Source organism: Xiphophorus maculatus, chromosome 23 (genome assembly GCF_002775205.1).
Source record: "Xiphophorus maculatus strain JP 163 A chromosome 23, X_maculatus-5.0-male, whole genome shotgun sequence".
Classification (NCBI taxonomy): Eukaryota; Metazoa; Chordata; class Actinopteri; order Cyprinodontiformes; family Poeciliidae; genus Xiphophorus; species Xiphophorus maculatus.
In genome coordinates, this window is record NC_036465.1 from 22,753,279 (window position 1) to 22,774,060 (window position 20,782).

General features: G+C 38.9%; 4 protein-coding genes across 5 annotated transcripts; 1 reads left to right on the forward strand and 3 right to left on the reverse strand.

Moving 5' to 3' along the window:
• Window positions 1–4,165: 4,165 nt before the first annotated feature.
• On the reverse strand, window positions 4,166–6,348 carry LOC102220749 (forkhead box protein I1-ema-like). Of its 2 annotated transcripts, XM_023328363.1 has the most exons (3): window positions 6,123–6,348; window positions 5,497–6,046; window positions 4,166–5,372 (listed from the first exon to the last, which is right to left on the reverse strand). In XM_023328363.1, exons 2-3 carry the CDS (start codon window positions 6,008–6,010, stop codon window positions 4,804–4,806), a joined length of 1,083 nt encoding a protein of 360 aa, XP_023184131.1. In that variant the 5' UTR covers window positions 6,011–6,046; window positions 6,123–6,348; the 3' UTR covers window positions 4,166–4,803. The 2 variants fall into 2 exon arrangements, with proteins under 2 accessions (XP_023184131.1, XP_005795482.2); XM_005795425.3 differs by having other exon boundaries at window positions 5,497–6,348.
• Window positions 6,349–7,177: 829 nt separating this feature from the next.
• Window positions 7,178–8,129, forward strand: syce3 (synaptonemal complex central element protein 3). The gene is made up of 3 exons (XM_023328399.1): window positions 7,178–7,198; window positions 7,525–7,630; window positions 7,771–8,129. Exons 2-3 carry the CDS (start codon window positions 7,525–7,527, stop codon window positions 7,959–7,961), a joined length of 297 nt encoding a protein of 98 aa, XP_023184167.1. The 5' UTR covers window positions 7,178–7,198; the 3' UTR covers window positions 7,962–8,129.
• Window positions 8,130–10,741: 2,612 nt separating this feature from the next.
• LOC111607156 (lymphocyte cytosolic protein 2-like) lies at window positions 10,742–15,417 on the reverse strand. The gene is made up of 13 exons (XM_023329076.1): window positions 15,340–15,417; window positions 13,499–13,561; window positions 13,355–13,401; window positions 13,187–13,249; window positions 13,076–13,104; window positions 12,955–12,983; window positions 12,200–12,386; window positions 12,020–12,100; window positions 11,857–11,941; window positions 11,656–11,755; window positions 11,308–11,382; window positions 11,041–11,187; window positions 10,742–10,867 (listed from the first exon to the last, which is right to left on the reverse strand). Exons 1-13 carry the CDS (start codon window positions 15,415–15,417, stop codon window positions 10,742–10,744), a joined length of 1,110 nt encoding a protein of 369 aa, XP_023184844.1.
• Window positions 15,418–19,137: 3,720 nt separating this feature from the next.
• Window positions 19,138–20,735, reverse strand: LOC102228256 (protein Wnt-8a-like). Its single transcript, XM_005795532.3, has 6 exons — window positions 20,674–20,735; window positions 20,549–20,582; window positions 20,349–20,478; window positions 20,060–20,185; window positions 19,840–19,982; window positions 19,138–19,771 (listed from the first exon to the last, which is right to left on the reverse strand). The coding sequence occupies exons 1-6, from the start codon at window positions 20,733–20,735 to the stop codon at window positions 19,214–19,216; spliced, it is 1,053 nt and encodes a 350-aa protein (XP_005795589.2). The 3' UTR covers window positions 19,138–19,213.
• Window positions 20,736–20,782: the final 47 nt, after the last annotated feature.

A 20,782-nucleotide genomic window follows, 5' to 3' on the forward strand; every position in this document is an offset into this window, starting at 1 on the left:
CCTATGTAAACTCTGACAGGTGATGGCAGTTGTAAAGAAGTGAAAGTGCTGCTCGGCTGAGGGAAAAGGCCCAAAAAGGAGGGGGGGAAAAATTCCAGGAGGTAAAAACATAAACGTGTCAAACGTTATTTTTCAGTCAAAAAAAATGGGAGAGGTGGGATCATTCAGTGCAAACTGAACAACAGGTAAAACACTAAGGGAAGTCCCAAGGTACGGAGGTAAACCGACATGTGGGTTTGAGTAAAAATCTAAGTGACTTTGGCTTCGGGGAGTCAAGTCTCTTCTGTTTTATTGTTTACCTACAAACCCTCATCTACGACATCAGCCCGTCTCTAAGCTTGTCATCCTCTTCCAAGGTGTGATTAGCAGTTGGAAAATTTGCATCAGTTTTAAACTGCCTGAATAAGACGGCTCCGAGGGATTTCTGCTCTTAATCAAGTCACTGAGACTAAAGCTCTTAAAATGTTTGCACAAGGAGAGAGATCCCGCTGGATAAGTGGATGGAGGGGAGCCCAGCTGTTCTTCATGCACCTATTGGTATTTGTCAGCACAAAGTCTGAACGTGATATGGGGAGAAACAACAAAACATAACAGAAGGTGGTGTATGTTCATTCTAAGACACAATATATATGAGAGAGAGCAAGAAAGAGGGAGAGAGAGGGATTTTTTTTTCTGAGCAGAAATTTTCTTTTCCATAGTGATTATTTTGCCCCTAACACTAATAGAAAAAAATCTTCATTGGAATTACACAATGAAAACGTTTTGATTGCTGACAAGCTTTTCTGTGTTCCCGCTGGTAATTACTTTGTGTTTTTTTTTCTTTCTTTTTTTAGCAATGAACTCCCATGTTTTTGAGATTGGAAGGTCTGTTCACTTCCCTCAACAGATTCTCTGTGAGACTGGTAAAATAATAATAAAAAAATAATTTTAATCTAATTCTGCTGTGGGTCAGATCAGCTTTTGACTAAACCCCCTTGCAGATCTGTTTGTATTTGTAATTTGAGAAAAAAAACCTCAAAAACCCACCTCTTCCAAAAAACAAAAAAAAGAAAAGAAAAGAAAATCACCCCTAGAGATATCTGGACATTTCTGCTGGGCTCTATTAGTAAACTGTCATTGGGTCACCCTTAGGTCTTTTAGCAGGATCTAAAATATATGACTCATATTTTCAAAATGTTTAGTGTTGGAATATTTCCTTAAAAACTCCTCCAATAAAAGATGATATGTTTATTTTAAGATTTTTTTCTCCTTCTTTCTTTTTTCTTTATCACATTTGCTCTAGAGGATGTTGTATTTCAACATTCAGATATTTCTTATATCCCTCCTTTCTATCATTTGGGCATGAACAACTCAACTAGGCTGGCTTCCTTATAAGTTTAGACTTGAGAGAAAAATGGTCCTTAAACAAAGACCCCTACCCATCCATCTATCTATTAGCTTTTATACCTGTTGATCCCTGAGGCGTAGCTGAGGGGGTATACCACCTACCTTCAGTTATTGCTCAGTAAAAACAACTGTAAAAACCCAGGACAAGTCTTATCACAACCCCCACTGGCCCTGCAGACTACATTTAGTTATAAACACTGGAACAAAAACAAAAGACTTTCTCTTCTCTCTAAACAGAATGTAAATCTGGTTGCAAAGGGGAAAAAAACATACAGAATCATATGCCAAATATTTCCATTTTGCTAAAACTTGGATAAAGCCAAAAATGCTCTTAGGCTGCTGGTACAAGTTTTTTTATTTTAAGTCCCACACTTTTATATTAGTGGTACATCAAGTAAAAAGGCTTGACTCATTAGAATGAGCTACATGAATTCATGTTTTTAAATTTCATATGGATTGTGTTATCTGTTTGACGGCAACTGTGCTGGAACATCTCTTTCTGTTTTTGCTGGAAATGTGGGTGTTGTCGAGAAATTGATTGATTTTAAATGGTTTTCTTTTTTTTTCCATGGCACAGTTTGACTCAGTACATTTCACACAGTTAAATCTGATGTGGGCAAAAACCCAACACCAGGAGAAAGCAGGAATCTGTGATCCATGCAAGCGAAACCTTGTCTCCGTTTTTGTTATTGTTTTGAAATCGGTTATGCAAATTTTAACAGGCTGACCTCCTTCCCCTGAGACATTTTGTCATTGGTTCCAAGATGGTAAATTCCACTTGCTTCACCTGAAAGACAAATTTCTTTTTTTCTTTCTCCTTCTTTCTTTTCTTCTTTTTTCCTTCTGTCTATCTTTCTTTCTTTCTTTCTTTCTTCTGCTCTGCCTTTCCTTCATTGTCTCTTCCTTTCTTGTGTTTAATGTAAATGTCGGTCTTGCTGCCTTTGTTTCAGGGTAAATAAAGGCCTAAGGGAGACATCAGTAAAAGGACTTTTGTTCTTATTTATGTACCACACATAGAGACGAGTCTCTGACCAAAATAAAACCAGATAAGATTATCTGATTTTGTTTTTTCCTCATCTTCAGCTCAGTGTAATTACCATTACAGCTGGCTGTGACAGACAGTGCTATTCATGACATAATTTTAAGCATCATAATGTGACGCTAGATATTTTATCTGGATGAATTTTCTGTTTCTGAAGTCTACAAAGGAGCCATAGGATGTCACTCAGACTGGAAGCTTAGTCAAGGTTTTCATAATTCATAAATAGGCCTAATTAATAATGAAGGCACTCTGCCTTTCTTCTTACAATTTGATCAATTTAAATTGTTTTATGAGAAATGTTTTTCTCATAAAACTCACATGTTGGGGTCCTGTTCGTTAAAAAATATACAGATAAATGCAGTCATGGTAAGAAAAAGCACTGTCTTTCAAGCCTTGGGTTTGACATATTAGCATATACAACAGAAAATCGTAAACTGTGAAAGACAACAGTCCGCCCTTGCTGCTTCCATTAGAATCACGAGAGAAAGCAGCAGCCAGCCGCTGTTAACCATGTTATAGTAGAAAACAAATTACAGTGTATGACTGTTTTCAATAAATTATTTGCCAATTATTTTTATGCACTCAAAGATTCAGACAACATAGAATAGAATAGAATAGAATAGAATAGAATAGAATAGAATAGAATAGAATAGAATAGAATAGAATAGAATAGAATAGAAAGTTGAGGCCATTTTTCCATACCTGCATAGATCTGGCCTATGAAAGCTCAGCATTGCTGTGACATTAATGACTCAATGCAATTGACTGTCAACTGTTGCTGTATTCTTCCCTAGAAAGGTTTGCTGCAAGGTCAGGGAATTTTTGCACTTGGCTGAGTTTAGACTTTTTTTAGACTTTCTACCACTTTGAATAATAAACTGAACTTGACTACATTGTTCAAAAGACAGGATGAAATGCAATGGATGTAATTGACTATATAGGTGCCTATAATTGACAGCATATTCCTGTATATAATTTGGATTTTTTCTCTCTTTTTTTGCAAAGTGCCTGAAAACAACATAAATAAACAAAATTGAAGTATATCAAGATAATAAAGAGGATATTGCATAATACAGGCAAATGCAAAGTTGGTGTCTGAACTTTGCTGTCTAAATCCATGTTAAAACATGAGTTGTCTGTCCTTGTCACTAAAATGTACACACAGAGAACAGGAGGGCAAATGGTCATACTGATCTTATTCAAAATGTTCTATGTATTGTGTATATACAGTAATAAAATTATCTGTTATATATGTTATATATGTATAAAACTTGTATAAGATCATTTTACGAACACATTTGCTATTTTTCTTTTATTTTTGTATTTTGTTTAATCTCCTTAATTTCAAACATCGCCTTTATTGCTTATCTCCATTTTAAAGTTTTCATTCAGTCAGCAGTATCTGTGTATGGGACACCCACAGATTTCACTGTGTCGTGCTGAGGAGGGAAAAAAGCATGGGAATGTAGCTTTTCACCGTTTAAGAGAATCAGTTAACTATCCATCAACAAAGATCAGGTTACACTGACAAGTTGGTTCCACACTACTGGTCATTGCTTTCACTGACGGGGCAGTTTTTTTTTGTCATTCTGTCAGTGTTTATGGTCTCACTTTCTCTTTTTATAGCCTTTTTCTAGGTGAGGATCTGATGTTAGGGGATAGATTAATAGATATATTTATTTCTCCATAATTGCTTAATCCCCCTAGGGTTATTTTTAAAAAATATGAAAAGAAAGATGTATGTCAAAAAGATTTTATTAATGGTAAAAACACAATACACAGCATGAAGCCACACCCTATGAACTCCTTCTGTTTAACAAAACATTTACAAACAAACCAACAATTAGGTAACAAACTAGAACAAGTGAACATACTTACAAAGTACAACTACCACCATTATATTACACTCCCAGACTGTAAATGAATCCAATTGTTGCAGTACTAAAAACAATGACAGTCTCATTATTACTTGTTTATTATTTTGAGCGGGAACAACACAATCTTGACATCGCTGTAATTCAACTACCCCTCTGAATAAGCTGTCTGTCAGCGTTGAATGGCATGGTGTCAGCAGATTAGAGCTTCGTCAGCTAAAGTTGACACAGCTCTTGCAGAGATATATCTGAAATAAAAGCTGACAGGATCTGATAGCAAGGCAAGCCCCTTTTTTTATGGTTGGACAATGAAAGGCCAGTATGCCTGAATCAGCTTTTTTTGTGGGAATAGAGCGCCGTTTAGTATGCTCATGTGTTATAGCACTCTCACCTGTCTAAGTCAGCAAAAAAAACATTATGTTTTGCCAAAACGAATACCAGACATTTGAAAGATCCTTCAACAGTCTTTCCTAAGACATCATTCCCTCCCCTTACGTCTCCTTACACCTCTGTGCCGTCTCGATGATATATGATTCCAGTGGAGCTCAGAGTAGGATAGAAGTGCCCACTGGACCCAGTGTACTGGCTCAGAATGGGGCTAGAGTAACCTAAAGAAGAGTGGGACGGTGAGGATGTGAGCACAGAGGGAGCTTGTACCTGTGGTACCCACTCTGAGACACCTGAGTTGGGGGAATAGTTGCTAAAGTTTCCTGGCTGGGTATGTCTATGCGGTCCATCTAGGGGAAGGTTAATCTGCAGCGGCCTGGTCAACCCATCTCCCCCAACCTCGTTTGTTGCTCCAGTAGAAACTGTAGACATTTCAGACAAGAAGCTGCTCAGGCATGGCGTGGGACCCGACAGTGAAGGGGAGGGGATTCTTTCCGGTGTCGGGGACATTGTAAGGGCAGGGTGTTTGGGGCTTCCCCTTTCACTGTCTCCTGACTCTGGAGGCCCTGAAGCGCCGTCACCACTGTTGAGGGAGTCAGACTTTCTCTTCCTTTTACGGCGAAAGTTTCCATTGTCAAACATCTTCTCACAGTTCGGGTCAAGTGTCCAGTAGTTGCCTTTACCTATTGGACAAGATGCAGTTTAGATTTGCATGACTCAAAATGCAAGACTCAGTCAAACACTTGCGGTTTAACAAACTCTATTCGAGTACAACAATAAAGACACAATTTGATCTGAGTGTGTTACCTGGATCGTCCTCGTCTCTTGGCACTTTTTTGAAGCAGTCGTTGAGTGATAGGTTGTGTCTGATGGAATTCTGCCAGCCAGCTTTACTCTTGTTATAAAAAGGAAAGTTATCAGCAACGTACTGGTAAATCTGACTCAGCGTCAGTCTCTTGTCTGGTGCTCCATGGATAGCCATTGCAATCAGTGCAGAGTAGGAATAAGGTGGTCTGACCAGCTTCATCAGATCTTCTTGTGAGGGAAGTGAGAACCAGCTTAGTTCCCCCCCTGGACCACCGGGTCCAGCTGGTCCCAGGTAGGGTCTCTGCATGCCATAGTGCTGAGGTACAAACGGTGGGCCTGGATTTCCTGGTGGGCCATTGCTGGACAGGTACGAAGAGGAGTTGATCCCGGGGCTGTTGAACCAAAGGTACGGGTTTGGAGATGAGGTGGTGTAGTCACTCAGTTCATAGGAAGAAGGAGCTGTCCGCTGAGGACTCGGTAGGGATGGAGGAGGGTAGTAGCATTCACCGTACATGCTGAGCTCTGGAGGTTCCTGGCCTAAACTTGGAAACTGTGGACCACAACGAGGAGGTGACTGGTTCTGGGTCTCAAATGAAGACATCATCAAGTTTCTTTCCACCTCTTACCCTCTTCTGATCTGTTTGTTGTTGTCCTTCCTCTTCGCCTAAAATTACTGACAGTTGTGCCAGTTCCTGAAAGACTTTCTTTTTCAGTTCTCACTGAAGTATTGACTAGTCATCAAAATAGGCTTTTCTTAGTTTTAAAGTTGAGGACTGTTCTTCTCCGATCCTTCCTTGTCTGCTTGTCCTTGCTCTATGTCAAGGTGTCACCTGTCACAAGGTCTATATCTTCTCATTTGGCCCGCCCCAGTGTGTCTTGATTGGTGCTTTTTCTAAGGTGAGAAGCCTATGGGTTTCACTCTTCTTTTTTTCTGTTGTCAGCTAATTCAATCCCCTGAGGGGGTTTTGTTCACTCTCACTTAAATAATTTTCCACTCAATTTGATGGTCTGGCATAAACTCATGTCAGATTTTTTTCTTTTGTGCGCACAGTAGGCTATAATACACTAAGAAATTTACAAGTTGAAAACAACAGTTTATTAAAAAAAGGTGTTTTTAATAAAACTTCTGTGTTTTTATTGTTTTTCTTTCCATACAAATGCGGTATATTTCCATGTTTTTTATGTATATGATGTTTTTTCAGCACTTTAATCTAAATGATCAGATTTACAAAACATGCACAGACTAATGGTTAACATAGATAATGCAAAATAAAATAACAAGAAACAGGGAAGGCAGGTAATATCAGTTAAGCTGAAGGCTTTGGCTTTGTGCTAATTGGAAGCTCCCTAAATCAAATTTTGTGTGGGCCCCCAACTCAATTTTTCATCAAAATAAGAAAAGCATGAAAAAGTAAATTGTTTAACATGTTCGTAATGTGATTTTCCTTTTCCCAAGAGGTCAGAGGTAACAAACACTTGCTTTATACATGAATCAATTTGTAAATAAAAATTTTAGAATTTCTAAAGCGGGACTTTAATTGACGTTTCATCAACGCATATTTTAGCATTAAATAGCTTGACATTTAATTGCCTTTTAAGGCTGGCAATGTGTTGGGCCGAAAAAAAAAGAAGCTGGAAGTGCGCACGCTCATTATTAACTAGCCGAGAACGTTCTCTCTGAGCTCCGAGCCGGTTTTCGACGGTGAGTTTTAAACTCTGGATAAACTAATAAACAGTATTAAATCTTAAGTAATGGAATAACCCCCCAAAAAATAAGCTTTAGTCCGAAATTCTCGTGTTTTGTCATGACGTTAAACTTCCCCGTTTTACCTGCAGCTGCTGCCGTGCTAGCTTAAAAGTTGCTAACCCAACGGTCTTAACGGTTATCTCTAGGAGCGCGATATAAAAAAGCACGACTCATTAATTACACTAATGACTATAACTTTACTGCGACGTCTTTCTGTGGTTTGTTTCAAAGTAACGATGTAAGTTATGTCTGTAAACCAGTGCTGCCCGTACGTAATATAGATGGAGGATTCGTCATGTCCCATGGTGCCTTCACGGAGCAGCACCGACATGTATGAACTGAATAAGGATTTGGAGAGAGTGATTGAGGATGTTGAGAACATATCAGGTGTGTAGCCGTTGTATTTAATCGCATTGCTCTGCCACTCATATTGTTACAGCTGGGTGCGCCATAATGGGGGGTGGGGGTGAGAAAAAAAGTTCCATTAATTTAACGGCGTGTGTTTATACATCTGTGTCCGCCCGCAGTGCAGCTGACCTGGATGGCTTATGACATGGTGACGCTGCGAACCGGTTTCGAGGGGGAAGCGTGTATGCGGGAGCTGGAGGAGGCGCACAGCAGATGCAGGGCGGCTGTCTTTGGGGAAGCTGAACCGCAGCCGCAGATGGAAGCTGGTGCTGAGAAAGCTGACTCATCACAAAGTCAAACTGTAGATTAAGTCGTATTAAATTGTACTCTGATTTATTGCTTCCATGTTAAAGTGCAGTTTTGTTTGCTTGCTTTATGTTAATATTGATATCTATGACTTAATTTATATGAGTTTATCAAGTTTTAAACTGTTCTATTCTGTTTGTATGAATACTTTAAATAAAGAAGCTAATATATATTACAAGGTGATCTGTCATTTTTTAATCACTGACTTGAATTTTTTTTTTTTTACAAAATTAAATCAAAATGTATATTCTGATACTTATAATACATTTACAATTAAGTTTCAGTTTGGTCAGAGGTGTTTTTTTTTTTACATTTGTACAACAATCGCAGCACAGTAACATTACTTTTAACATTGGCAGTGGTTATTCTCTTATGCCAGACTGGTGTGTGCACTTAGTTTGCATCAAATGTTCTCTTGTAGCTTTTTTCAGATGGAAAACGCAGAGAAGGAAGAAGAACAAGCTACTACCCCTGTCAGCATTGCTCTGGACAACATCCTGAGAGGTTTAGACTTGCTGTCCAACAACATGGATCAATTGGCATGTATGTTTTAACTTTTTATCCCTTCAGTTTACATTTTCCCCAAAAAGTCTAAAGACATCTGCTCTTCCAGGTCTGAGAATGTGATACACTTGGAATAATACAGCGGTTTTTAGATTTTCTTGTAGATATAGATGTCGGCAGTCCAAATTGGCATTAATTTGACAGCACTGTCTGTCAGAACATGAGTTGCTGATGTGTAGATAGGGGTAACTGAAGGATTTTCACGCAGATGGCTGTCTTGTCAGTCGCTCTGACGTTGTTGCAACTTAAATTCTGCCTCAGGTGATGGTTGTGGTTAAGTTGGCAGTCACAGCAGCATGCTCTTTTTTTTATCACGCTCACTTATAGCCATCAGCTCCTTTAAGCGTCACAGACTCAAAGTTGAATTTTCTAACTATGCTTGGATGCTTGGACTTGTGATGGTGTGTTTGGTTTTGTCTCTTTATGACAAATAATTGTTTTTGGATTTTCTAATACTTGCTAATTAATTATTTTGTCATATACATTGCCCTGCAGAAGTTCAACAACTCTTGTGCTGTTCTACATTTTGTCACCTTACACCACATTAAACCTATTGCATTTATTTTTTTATGATTAATAATAGTGCTGTGCATTTGTATTCAGCCTCCCTGGGTGAATACTTTGTAGAATTCCATCCTGCTGAAATCACGGCAGCAGGTTTTCAGTGAGTGTTATTACCAGCGTTGCACATACCGAGGCTGACATATCTAATTCTTCTTCTTTGTATTGGATGGAGAGCATCTGTTAGCAGCAAGTTTTAGGCTTTCCCACAGATTTTTAAAAAATCTAGTTTCAGGTCTGGATCTCAACTAAGATGTACTAACAGATGGATGGAAATGCTTTGATCTGGACCCTCTGGCTTTATATTTTGAGCCAGCGTGGAAAGTAAACCAAATTGTTTTTCAGTCTCTAATATGGTTTCTTCCATAACTGCTTTTTATTAAGGTCCATCCATCTTTCCATCAAGTATGATCAGTTTCCCTATCCTTGCTGCCAGTACCATGTTTCCTAGTGGGAATGGTGTGTTTATAACTATGTGCACTGTGCAGTTTTTTGCCACACAAGGTTTTGCATATAGGTCAAAAGTCCATCCAACCAGAACACCATCTTTCACATGTTTTTCTGTGTTCTCTGCATGGCTTGTGTCCAACTCTAAGTCTTGTGTCTTTCTTTCAGCAATGACTTTCTTATCCCCACTCTTAAATAAAACTTAAGACAAATAATTGCGACATCTGTTAGCAGATTTTCCCACTTGAGTTGTGTAACTCTGCAGATAAGCTATGCAAAATTTTATTTAACAGAATATAGATGTTCTACCTTGTGTTGATCTATCACATAAAGTTCCATAGTTACTGGTAAGGCTGCGACAAAAGGTCAATAAAAAATGCAGGGTGAGTAAATGGTTTAGCATGACACTATACTTTTAAAACTTTTTTTTTTGTCAAGTCAAATCTTAGATTCCTTAGACCTTCTTAGACATGATTATATGTGCATGTGTTTCTTTTTCTGTGCAAGCTCAATTGTTTGTACCCGTCTGTTTACAAAAGCATCATCCACAATAAGTCACACTGACAAGGAAGTAACAACAAGTGATCAGAAAGATGTCAGCGAGCAAATGAAGTCCAGCAAATCTGAGTCATGCAGAAATGAGAGACTGATGCAGTTTGTAATTGAAGGAGGGAATAAAAAGATACACTGTGTATACAATTACATTTTTCCCTACGCGGATTGTTTTAGCTGCAATAGCAGTTGCCATTGACCCGAGGCTACAGTGACAAATGATACTGGGTTTCTCTCTGCAGTGCGAACCCATCTGAAGCAATGCGATGTGATCATCTCTGTTAGCCACCCTGACAAAGAGGCATTTCTCCAAAGAAAATCCCAGAGGCGGTGAAGCAGCAGCAGACCGGACTTTGAGCCTAACCTGAGGCATGAGGAGCAGAGGTAATCTGGGTGGAAAAAAGTGCATAATTGGAAAAAAAAAAAAAACTTCAACACATAAGTCAAATGAAGGGTACTCATTCTGTTTCTTAAGAGAAACAGAAGTGAGTATGTAATATGAGAATTACATAACAATGACCTTTTGAGATTTTGAATATTGTGACATTTGTTTCAGAGGTTATTAAAACATCTAAGAAAAGCAACACGCATTCAAAAATTTGCATGCATGGAAGACAGAAACATATGCGAGAACTCACATTAAGTCTGCTGCTGGCGTGGTCAGAGTCCCGCAGGGTGCAGCAGACAGCACTGCGGCTGCTCCTGAGAGCACTGGTCTGTGGCATCTCTGAGCAGCAGCGGGGTGTTCATGTGATGGATAATCATCTCCTTCACCCTGAGGAAACTCTAAAGCACAACAGCACACACTGAAAATGACGGGGACCTAATGACGCAGCGGGGCACAAGTCGGCATCACACATTCCCTGAGCTGTGCCACAATATGTGAACTTTTCAGTGAAATGAAAGAAAGCACTTCTTTTTTTTATTTTTATGTAGGTTCACAGTGCATCTTAGCTCACCTTAGAGTTGTTTGTGCCATTTCCGAGAAAATGGAAGTCATTTTGTCTCTGGATCTTAATGTTGAAAATCTTGCCTTGATTTAGCAGCATCAGAGTGTAGGGATGTGCTGAGCCTTGTGAGCTGTCCCTCACTAAGAATGCTCCATCCTTCAATAGATGAAACCACACAGTCATGAAATTGCTTGTTTTTCATGTCTCGCTGAAATGTGTGCATCTCTCTGTGTGTCTGAATATTTTATCAACAGAGAAAATGATGCAGCATCAAACCTTGTTCACCTCCCTGAGAGAAACTTCAGCCTGTTCTCGAGTTATCTTTCCCTTGTACCAGCTGGGATCCAAACCCTGGATTCACAGTGCGAGAAAAGCCACAGTAAAACACAAACATTTTTTTTAGATTTCTGCTTGATATTTTTGCAGTAGTAGAGACAGAATATGTAGCATGTATAATGACAGCAACCTGACTTGTTAATGCAAAGGTGTTTTTAAGTTCTGTATCAGACTCGGAAAAGGTTTTTGATGTTGTATTGTACAACATCTGCTGTGCCATCTGCTGTTTTGACACTGAAAATGCACTTGTTGTGTAACTAACTTCAATATAAATCACTGCTGTTTTACCTGTACATGTTGCTTATTGACATGTCCTGTTGTTCTTATTGATTGGTTTGACAGAACGTCTGATATTGGTACAGGAACATGTGGAGTTATATTATTTGCCCTGTAAAAGAAGAAGTAAAAACAAATGAACAGAAAAAAAGATGAGGACAGATAATTAACTTTAACAAAGAAACCCCAATAATTCTTTTTAGGTTATTTTACCTGTTAGACACACGGAGCTGCGGGACTGTTGGTAGTGGGCGCCTCCTGGAAAGTGAGCCAGCATCCAAAGCAACACTGCCCTCTGCTGGATAATTATAGGTAATGTGAAATATAATGAAATGCTTTAGCAACATGGAAACTTTCTTTTATGAACTGTACATACTTAAGCGTGAAAAGGCTCTCTGGGGAACCGGAGGTTTTTCCGGCTTCTTATTTGCGGCCCGTTGAAAATTAGATGAGTGAGCTGAAATGAGGAATGACAAACATTATTTGGCTTTGAAGTAAACGCAAACAAAGTTTCTGTGCTCTCATCACATTTCTCCTCATAGAAGCTTTTCATTACCTGTGGGAAGGCAGGGAACTTTAGACACCCTCTGGGGTTCAGGCAGTGAAAAGACTGGATGAAGCCTGTGAGCTTCTCTTTCTTTGGCTTTATGCAGATTATCTGCTGTGAGTGGCTTAGTAAGAGGAACGACGTAGTTTCCATCTCCTTCGTCCTCGTTAAACTCCTCATAGTCACTTTCACTGTCCTAGTCAGAGGAAAGAGATCTATATGCATTTAAAGTTTGATCATGCTAATTATATTTCACCTCTTTGTGTCACATGGAAAATTTGGTAACACTTTATTTGATGGGGTGTGCATAAGAGTGACATGACACTGTCATAAATGTGATTTAACACCTGTCATGAACATGAAGGAGTCTTTATGAATGTTGCTATGAAGTGTCATTCGGTAAATGACACTTTTAATGCAAAGTTGCATTGAAAGTCCATCAAAAGTACCAACGTTGCATTAAAGTGTCATTATTTACAAAATAATGCAAAGTTGGGACTTTTAATGGACTTTCAATGCATCTTTTAAAGCAACTTACAATAAATGTGTCATTATTTACCGAATGACACTTCATGACAACAGTGATAGACATTCATAAAGACTCCATCGTGTTCATGACAGGTGTTATGTCATGTTCATGTTATGTCATGTTATGCACGCCCCGTCAAATAAAGTGTTGCCGAAATTGTATTAAATGCTTAAATGTAATATTTGTTTTTTGTAACTAAAACAAACAAAGCAAAACTACATACTGTTTCACTTACAAGCTCATCACAGACTTTTTCACCACGCACTGTAAAAATGAACATTTATTTGATTGCTATCAAATTCCAGAAAATACGGTTGATTGATTTTATTTGCAACGTTTAAGGAATGGGTTTTTACCTTCTGTCAAATGATTGCTTTTCTTAGATCTGCACATTAAAAAAAAGGTGAGTTCTTTTTGTTGTTGCTAGATTCGATTTCAGATTACATAAATAACATCTCTTTACTTACTTGGAACCAAAATACTTCCTCCTTTCTTGCCTATTGAGATCTCTTTGAACTTTTGCCAGTATTCTGCAAACCATGAGAGCCAAACAAACAGTATAATATCAACAGTTTAAACTTGTTACACTACAGCCTGTTCTGATTCTAGTTAAATAACATTTATGCCAAACTCACGGAACGTAGGTGATTGGGAACACATGAAGATCACACTGGATCATATGCTAAAGGAGTTGCATATTTTTGAAATAAGAAAGTCTGTTACTCATTAAGATAATTACTCAGATTGTTGAAGACCATGAGAGCTGAAAACTAACTCACCAGAAATTGTGCTCCAGTAATGCCCCTCTTCAACACTACATTGTCACAGCCGAATAACTTGAGCTGAGAAAACAAAAACTTATGTTTGATGAAGCACTAAGTAAAGGTTTTAACATATGTTTCTATGCTAATTTTGCACTGAAAATAAAACTACCTTTCTCATATGGGGCATTCTTCAATAAACTGCAATTCAATGCAATGACGAAACGACTTCTGCTCTTTGCATTCTAAGGTTTGCCATCATTTCCAGAAAATGAATTGTCTTTAATATCTTAGAATTGCATAAATGCAACGTTAAAAACAACATACGACACAATACGATATGTCATTGCACCCTATAAAAGAATCGAAACCATTACAGCATTCAGTCAAATTGAACATCATGAAGTATGAGCACTTTTATTAAAGCAGTGGTCTAGCATTTGCCAAGCCAGTCATGCTCAAGCATGTCTTAATACCATGGAGAGAAGACTCACTGAACACACAACTGTTTGTGCCCATGTTACTGCTAAAGTTATTTCTAAAATAACATCAAATGTATTGTTTTAAAGTAAAAGGAAAAAATTAGACATTCAACTGCAAAATATGTTGCTTGTTAAAACACACAGAAAATTAGCCAATTGCATAGGAGCAACTCGTTACTTTTATCTCGATTTTGGTAAAGACAATTTGCTGAAGTTAAAACCAAGCATCAAAATAGGGACTAAAAGTAACTTTAAGTGACCTTGAACATATGTAGATGAGAGAACGATAACATTTTGTCAAATAACTCACTGCACATCAATCCTTGAAGGACATTTGCTATCACAGCAGAAGAGCACTACAGATACCACACCAAAGAAAAACAAACTGAGGGTACAGTTTGTGTAAACTCACTAAGATTGGATTAAAACAGTTTGGAAAAACACCTCTGGGTTGATGTGTCAATATTTTAGATGTCACAAGCAGCAGAAACATCCTGCCTTGTATCAGTAGTTTAGGATTGTGATGGGAGTATAATAGAGATGAAAATTGTTTCTTGACAAACTTTGGGTGCAGTTGTAACCACTGAGCATTGTTTGTCACATCCCATCTGAATATTGTTGGTGACCAACATCCCTTTATGGCCATCTTGTTCCCACCTTTGGGATTTGCAGGTTTGTGTCTTGGATGTATAGCCAACTAATCAGCTAATGATGATTTGACTTCAAAACAAACCAAAAACTGTGAAGGAATGTTTCTGACTTCTTCGTCAATCTGTGCCATCAACAATAAGGGTGGTATTACAGGTAAAGGGGATTAAACTTGATGCTAGAAAAATGTCCCCAATAAAGTGGCCTATGTAGTTGCCTGTCTTCTCTGGTGGAAAAATGCTAACTACTATTTGCTGAAGTCACACCATCCCATGTTTAAGTTACAGAACCTCAAAGGTCGCAGGTAAGTTGTAGTGAATCAAAATAAGCATTTATCATTGGGGTGGAACAATCTAAATGAGGTAAAGGTGCAAGACGTAAGAATGATTACTATTTACAAGAAAATTCAGATTATTTCTGTTAAAGATAGTTTCACAAGCCTTTAAAATTTGCTGTATCTTTTATAAACACCCATTTTGGCTTTGTGTAACTTCTAAATAAACACCCACCTCATATGTAGCTTGTTTGAAACATTCCAGAGATCAGTTAACTCATTTATTGTGATGTATAAACAAATTCAACACTTTGTGACACACTAGTTGATATGCTAAATTCACCTAGCTTCAGTAGGTATTTCAAGTAATAGACTGTAAAAATATTGTAAAACATTAGAGCATAACTGCTGAATGAAGTGCAAAGGTTTACTTTCTTACGCATGAATCAACTCACCTGTCTCATGTAGTCTGCTAACTTTTTTGGCTCCCACGCCATCACGTCGTCTTTAATGGGACCTTCGGTTAAACTCATCTTTGTTTCTTATTAGCAGATTAGCAACAAATGAAGGTTGCTGGGTTGTCTCCACATTACAAAAGACCTAACCATAAAGACTAATACTTCAGAAGTACCTTCTCTGCCAAAGAGACTTTTGACATCCTGTTCTTACCTCTGGTCTAATTAAAGAATGTTTCAGTGGTCATAAAGGCCTATCTTTAGGACAGTTAGTTATTGCAAAGTGTGATGCCTCTAAACACAAAGCCTGCTGATTTCCTCTTGCATGCTAGTATACCCTGTAATACGTTTGCTAGTTCTGCAAGCACTTTAACAACAGGCATTTAATCTACAAATTTTTTAAACAAGTATAGAACTGGTCAGGTTTAAATAAACTGTGAATCGTCAAGCTCTTTGATTATGCTTTTCCTACACAGAGCAAACTGTGTTTCCTACACACTTGTTCTGTGTAGGAAACAGAGCAAGCGTTTCCCTTCTTTGAAAGAAAGAAACTCTTTTCTACACTTTGTGTAGGAAGGAGTGCGTTTCCTACACACTTTGGTCAGACATTTAAAATAGCATCCTGTCATTTTATATTACCAGAGCAAAGTATAATTTTAAGTTTAATTTAAGGGTAATGACTTTTACTGCAAATCTATTTTGCTAAAATAGAATATCTCAACATGGACGATTTTCAGATATAGGCATTTTATATTAAAATATACACCTTTTAATACTTTTTATGGAGTCGGTCATAAAAAGTATTTGACTTTTTATAATACAGTAATTAAAAAGCAAACAAGGCACCACTTAAAGTAGCATACATTCTTTCTGTTCTAGGGTTCTATGTGTCAAAACATGCTAATGAAATCCTTACCATGTCTTATTGTTTTGTCGATGCAACCCTATAACTTCTTACAACATATATTCTTTAAAAAAGCACTGCCAAGTTACCAACAAATGACATCCTGTCGCTGAGCAGTTCTATGAATCACCTTTATCTTGCTTTGTCTCTTTTATTGTGAAACCCATAAACATTCAGTGCAACCAGTTACCATCCAAAGTAACTAAATTTGTAAACAGAGTGCACTTCTGTGTAATTTAATCTCAGTGTAAATCCAGCTGTTCAAGTAAATGCCTCAGAAGTGCCATAGAGAACATTCGTGAACAAACAGCATCACAAACACCAAGAAACACACCAAAAAGGTCAGGAAATGCAGAGACGTTAAAACCAGGCATACGGTTTTATAACATCAGAATATGTGAACATCTCACAGAGCACTGCTTTGTCCATAATCTGGACTATGAAAGAGTATGGCACATTGCAAGGGCTCTTCATGTTTGAACTTTTTTGCCTATATACAAGTGCTCTGTGTAGGAAAACTAACACAATGCAACATGGTGGTAGCAGCGTCATGCTGTCTTAAACAGGCCAAGGTAGCTACTTAGTTGATGGGAGGAAGAATAAAGTTAAATACGGAGACGTCTTTAGGGAACACATAGGGTTTTTTTCCCAGTAATACAGCAACTCTAAATATAGAACCAGAACCACAATGGAATAGAAAGATGATTTAAGGCAGATTTATGCGTTAGGATTTCCTAGACAAGATCTAGAACTAAATTCAGTTGGATATTTGTGGCAGTGTTTGAACACTGATGTTTACAGATTGACTACATCCAATCTAACTGAGTTTGAACTATTTTGCAAAGATGAATGGACAAAAGTTCAGTCTCTAGATGCGAAAAGCTGGAATGCATAACCTATAAATGTTACAATCTGAAGCAGAACTGAACATGCTTGCTCACAGGAGTGGACAAGCATGTTCAGTTCTGCTTCAGAACTGTTAAGAGCTTGTTTGTGTTAGGAGCATGTTCAAAGCCCAGTTCAGCGTGCTTTTAATTAGTTTTTCACAAATACGTGTTTATAAGGAAGGATTAACTGCAAGTTGTCTGGAATACCCATGTGCAAACTGACATGGGAAATAAAATAAATGTCATTTCCTAAGACCATTGTTCAGATTCTTTCATCGCATTGCGTCAAATTGATGTAACTCACTTTTCATACATTAAATTTCCTTTTAAACTTTCAGTAGGCATGCCTGTGTTAAATAAGGGCCTTAAAATGACATATGTTGTCAGTTTGAGGATTTATATTTATTCTTTGACCTGGTAAAGATCTAAATACATTTTTGCCTTACACAGAGACTTACAAAACCTTCAAGTTTAAATAGTCAATTAGGTTTTTTCTTTCTAAATTGTAACACATTGTGTTCAACGTTGTCTCGCAGCAGCAACTCCGCCCTGCGTCAGCCCCCCTGGTATCTCACACCCAGGTGACAGGGGAGGGCAGCTGGAAGAAGGGGTGATCAATCACTCTTAGATTGTCACAGACCCCCAGGCTTGTCTGGATGAATACATGAGTAGCCCAGGGGGGTCCCAGTGGGAGATCCCCAGCAACCTCCCTCCCTGTTTTCCTCTTCTGTCCAGATTAGGAAACATACACCCCCACAAAAGCTGGGTACTGTGGATGAGGCAGGGAATACAGCAATTAAAAAGCAAACAAGGCACCACTTAAAGTAAAGTGTTTGTGAAATTAATTTAGAAAGTCCAAATTGCTTGAGAAGTGGCTTTGCAATGGGGAGTCATTGGTCAACTCTCCAGAAATTAAACTTTTTGTGAAAATAAAAAGATTCATTAGCATCTTGTTTTTTTTATTTTTATCAGAGCCATAAAATACTTGGTGGAGTGCTGGGTTTAGGTGCACTGGTTTGTATCTTCATTATTACTCAACAAGGCAGCATGGAAAATATAAGGCACATTCAAGAGTTTGATGTTGATTAAGATACAGATTGTGACGGTGCTGTTTGAACACATTTTGCCAAATAAAAAAAGATATATTTTGATTAAATTAAAACAGTTTCTTTGCTTTCTTATTTTGTATTACTTTAACATTGAAACCTAATATCTGTACCCACAGTCTATTTAGATTTTAGCCTGTAAAGAGTATAGAAGCCCTTTAACCAGCCTAATTTCTGGGAAAGTTCCACAACCCTCTAATGCCCTCTAGGCACAGACCCCTGAAGACTGCAATATCCTTGCCATCTCTCCTTTGAATAAGAACCTGGCAGATTTATGACACACCCAGCTGTGAGGAAGATTTTTAGAGTTCCAGGGGGTCAAGAAGAGGAAACAAATGAAAGGCTCATTCAGGCCAGTGGGCAGAGAAAACAACCCCCTTAGACCTAATTATCTTCAAATTAAAACATTAGAAATATTTGAAATTCTTTTTTTTAATTAGAAAGCAAGTGTTGCAAATATCTACAATGCAATAAATTAACACCAACTAATGCAGCCTGTGTAAAAACATTTTTGTTTAACCCACAATGTATTTGACAGACTACGTGTTGCCTGTGGGATATCCCTCAAAGAAGCCAGGTCTGAGAGGCAGAAGAGGTAGAATTTCTTCTACTTCTTGCTGGAAAGCATTCCCTAATTTGTCTTTGAATGTAGTCAATACACATTGACATCAAAGTGATAGTGGATCAGCGCTGGATCAACACCTTGGCTAGGTGTTGATCTGCTGCGTGTTGACTGTGTAATCCTCTCTTTAAGTGGATTCAGTCCATTCTTATTGTAATATGTTAGTTCGATGCAGTAGCGAAGGAATGTATTAAGTAATGTATTTATTTATGAAATCAACTGGACTTTTTAAGAGATTTTTATTAAAGAAAGAAAACAAAACAACAAAATGTTTGCGCAAAGGAAACACGGACATTGATTAATAGAAAGTGCAGCTATACAGACAAAAATACAAATATTTACAAACTCATATTTTTCATTTGGGTCCACGGTATCTCCGCCAGACAGCATACCCGTCCCCGGCTTCCCTCTTTGCACACACATGCTTGACTATGACCTGAGAGCAGTCCTCGCAATTCACCCTGCAGCACCAGTGGAACTTGCAGTTGCAGCTGCTCACCACCTCCGCGCGCCTCTCTTCCACTCTCAGGCCGCACTCGTGGCACAGCCGGCGGCAGCTCCGGCGCTCCCACTGGGTCAGCCCGGCTCCGTGTTGCAGACACTCCCTGCCCTCCGTGCCGTGGAGCCCCACGCTGGCGTTCCTCTTACAGTAGTCGGGCGAGTCCTCCAGGTAGATGAGCTCTGTCTGGGCAACACCGCCAAACGCGTCCACGATGGCTCCCCGGCTGTCGGCGCTGTTTCCGGCCCTCACGCGCCTCTTGTCGGTGTCCAGCTTTTGCGCCTGGGTGTATTTGATCTTTAAGTAATTGCCGATTTCTCTAAAATCGGACAACTGCGTCCAGCACGTTTGCAGGCTGCAGCTCTCTGACATGCCGTGGCACCTGCAGACGCGTTTCGTCGTTGCCTTCACGGCCTGTGGGAAAATAGAGTTGATCGGCGCATCTACCTTAAATTGGAAATATCCGCTTAAACAGGACGTACTTGCCGTCCTGCCGCGTTGTTGTGCAAATTTACTGCGGCTCTTGAGTCCTGGCCTGTCTCCTGTGCATCCACGTACTGTTTGGAAATCTTTTCACCAAATTCCAAGTTGTCACTGCAGCCACCCCATAACCAACCGCGGCCACCTGCTTGCAGATAAATCAAATGAAAATTCAACGCACTGATTTTACCGCTATTTTAGATCACATTTCGTGGACCTCACCAGTTTTCCCATTATTGGAGACATCGCAGCCACAGTTTTCAAGGTCTCCCAGGCTGCAGTTCCTGCTCAGAGTGTACATGACTCCAGCAGCACTGATGGCATGGACGAAAGATGTTTCTCTGGTGGCTAAATAAATAGACATGGTCACAATGCCAGCAACTCTTCCTTAAATGAATGCCGAAATTAGCCAGAAATTGTACGGTGAGAACAGAAACCGTACAGTTGCACTTTTGCATCCTTTATCGTCAAGAATTTTGAAAAGTATCTGGGAAATAACTACACCCTATACCTCTTCTCAGACCTTTGGGATGGGTTTCGCTGTCAGGGCAGTTCCATCTGTCCCACGCAAACTGGTGTTTGCACTCCTCAATTCCATTGTGCGTGCCCACCTGCACGCTTTTTGCATAGGTGAGGTAGGCCTGTCAAAAAGACCATTTTGTTCATGAGGTGTTCCTGAAATAACAATTAAAGCTGTACATTTTTGTTTACCTTTGGTCCTGTCATTAGGAAGTTACTGGCCACCCTGAGAGAGAAAATAAAGAAATTACTTTGCCCCCCCTTTTTCCGTTATCCCTGTTCTAAATAAGAATCACACATTATGATTGATGTCTTACCAGGCGTGACCCATGTCCATTTTTAGATGGAGAAACAGAATCCAAAAAATTAAATGGGCCATTTTCATTTGCAGCACAATCCTATAGGAGAGCTTTGAAATTTGGATCC

Excerpts from the sequence above, each read along its gene's own strand:
- LOC102220749 (XM_005795425.3), bottom strand. The coding sequence starts at position 6,100 with ATGATGTCTTCATTTGAGACCCAGAACCAGTCACCTCCTCGTTGTGGT. Across the intron at positions 5,373-5,496 it reads AAGAGACGAGGACGATCCAG|GTAAAGGCAACTACTGGACA; the intron begins GTAACACACTCA and ends CTTGTCCAATAG.
- syce3 (XM_023328399.1), top strand. The coding sequence starts at position 7,525 with ATGGAGGATTCGTCATGTCCCATGGTGCCTTCACGGAGCAGCACCGAC. Across the intron at positions 7,631-7,770 it reads GGATGTTGAGAACATATCAG|TGCAGCTGACCTGGATGGCT; the intron begins GTGTGTAGCCGT and ends GTCCGCCCGCAG.
- LOC111607156 (XM_023329076.1), bottom strand. The coding sequence starts at position 15,417 with ATGAGTTTAACCGAAGGTCCCATTAAAGACGACGTGATGGCGTGGGAG. Across the intron at positions 12,984-13,075 it reads AAGCAATCATTTGACAGAAG|TGCGTGGTGAAAAAGTCTGT; the intron begins GTAAAAACCCAT and ends TCATTTTTACAG. Across the intron at positions 10,868-11,040 it reads ATGGCACAAACAACTCTAAG|AGTTTCCTCAGGGTGAAGGA; the intron begins GTGAGCTAAGAT and ends GTTGTGCTTTAG.
- LOC102228256 (XM_005795532.3), bottom strand. The coding sequence starts at position 20,735 with ATGGCCCATTTAATTTTTTGGATTCTGTTTCTCCATCTAAAAATGGAC. Across the intron at positions 20,583-20,673 it reads ATGGACATGGGTCACGCCTG|GGTGGCCAGTAACTTCCTAA; the intron begins GTAAGACATCAA and ends TTTCTCTCTCAG. Across the intron at positions 19,772-19,839 it reads ACAACGCGGCAGGACGGCAA|GCCGTGAAGGCAACGACGAA; the intron begins GTACGTCCTGTT and ends ATTTTCCCACAG.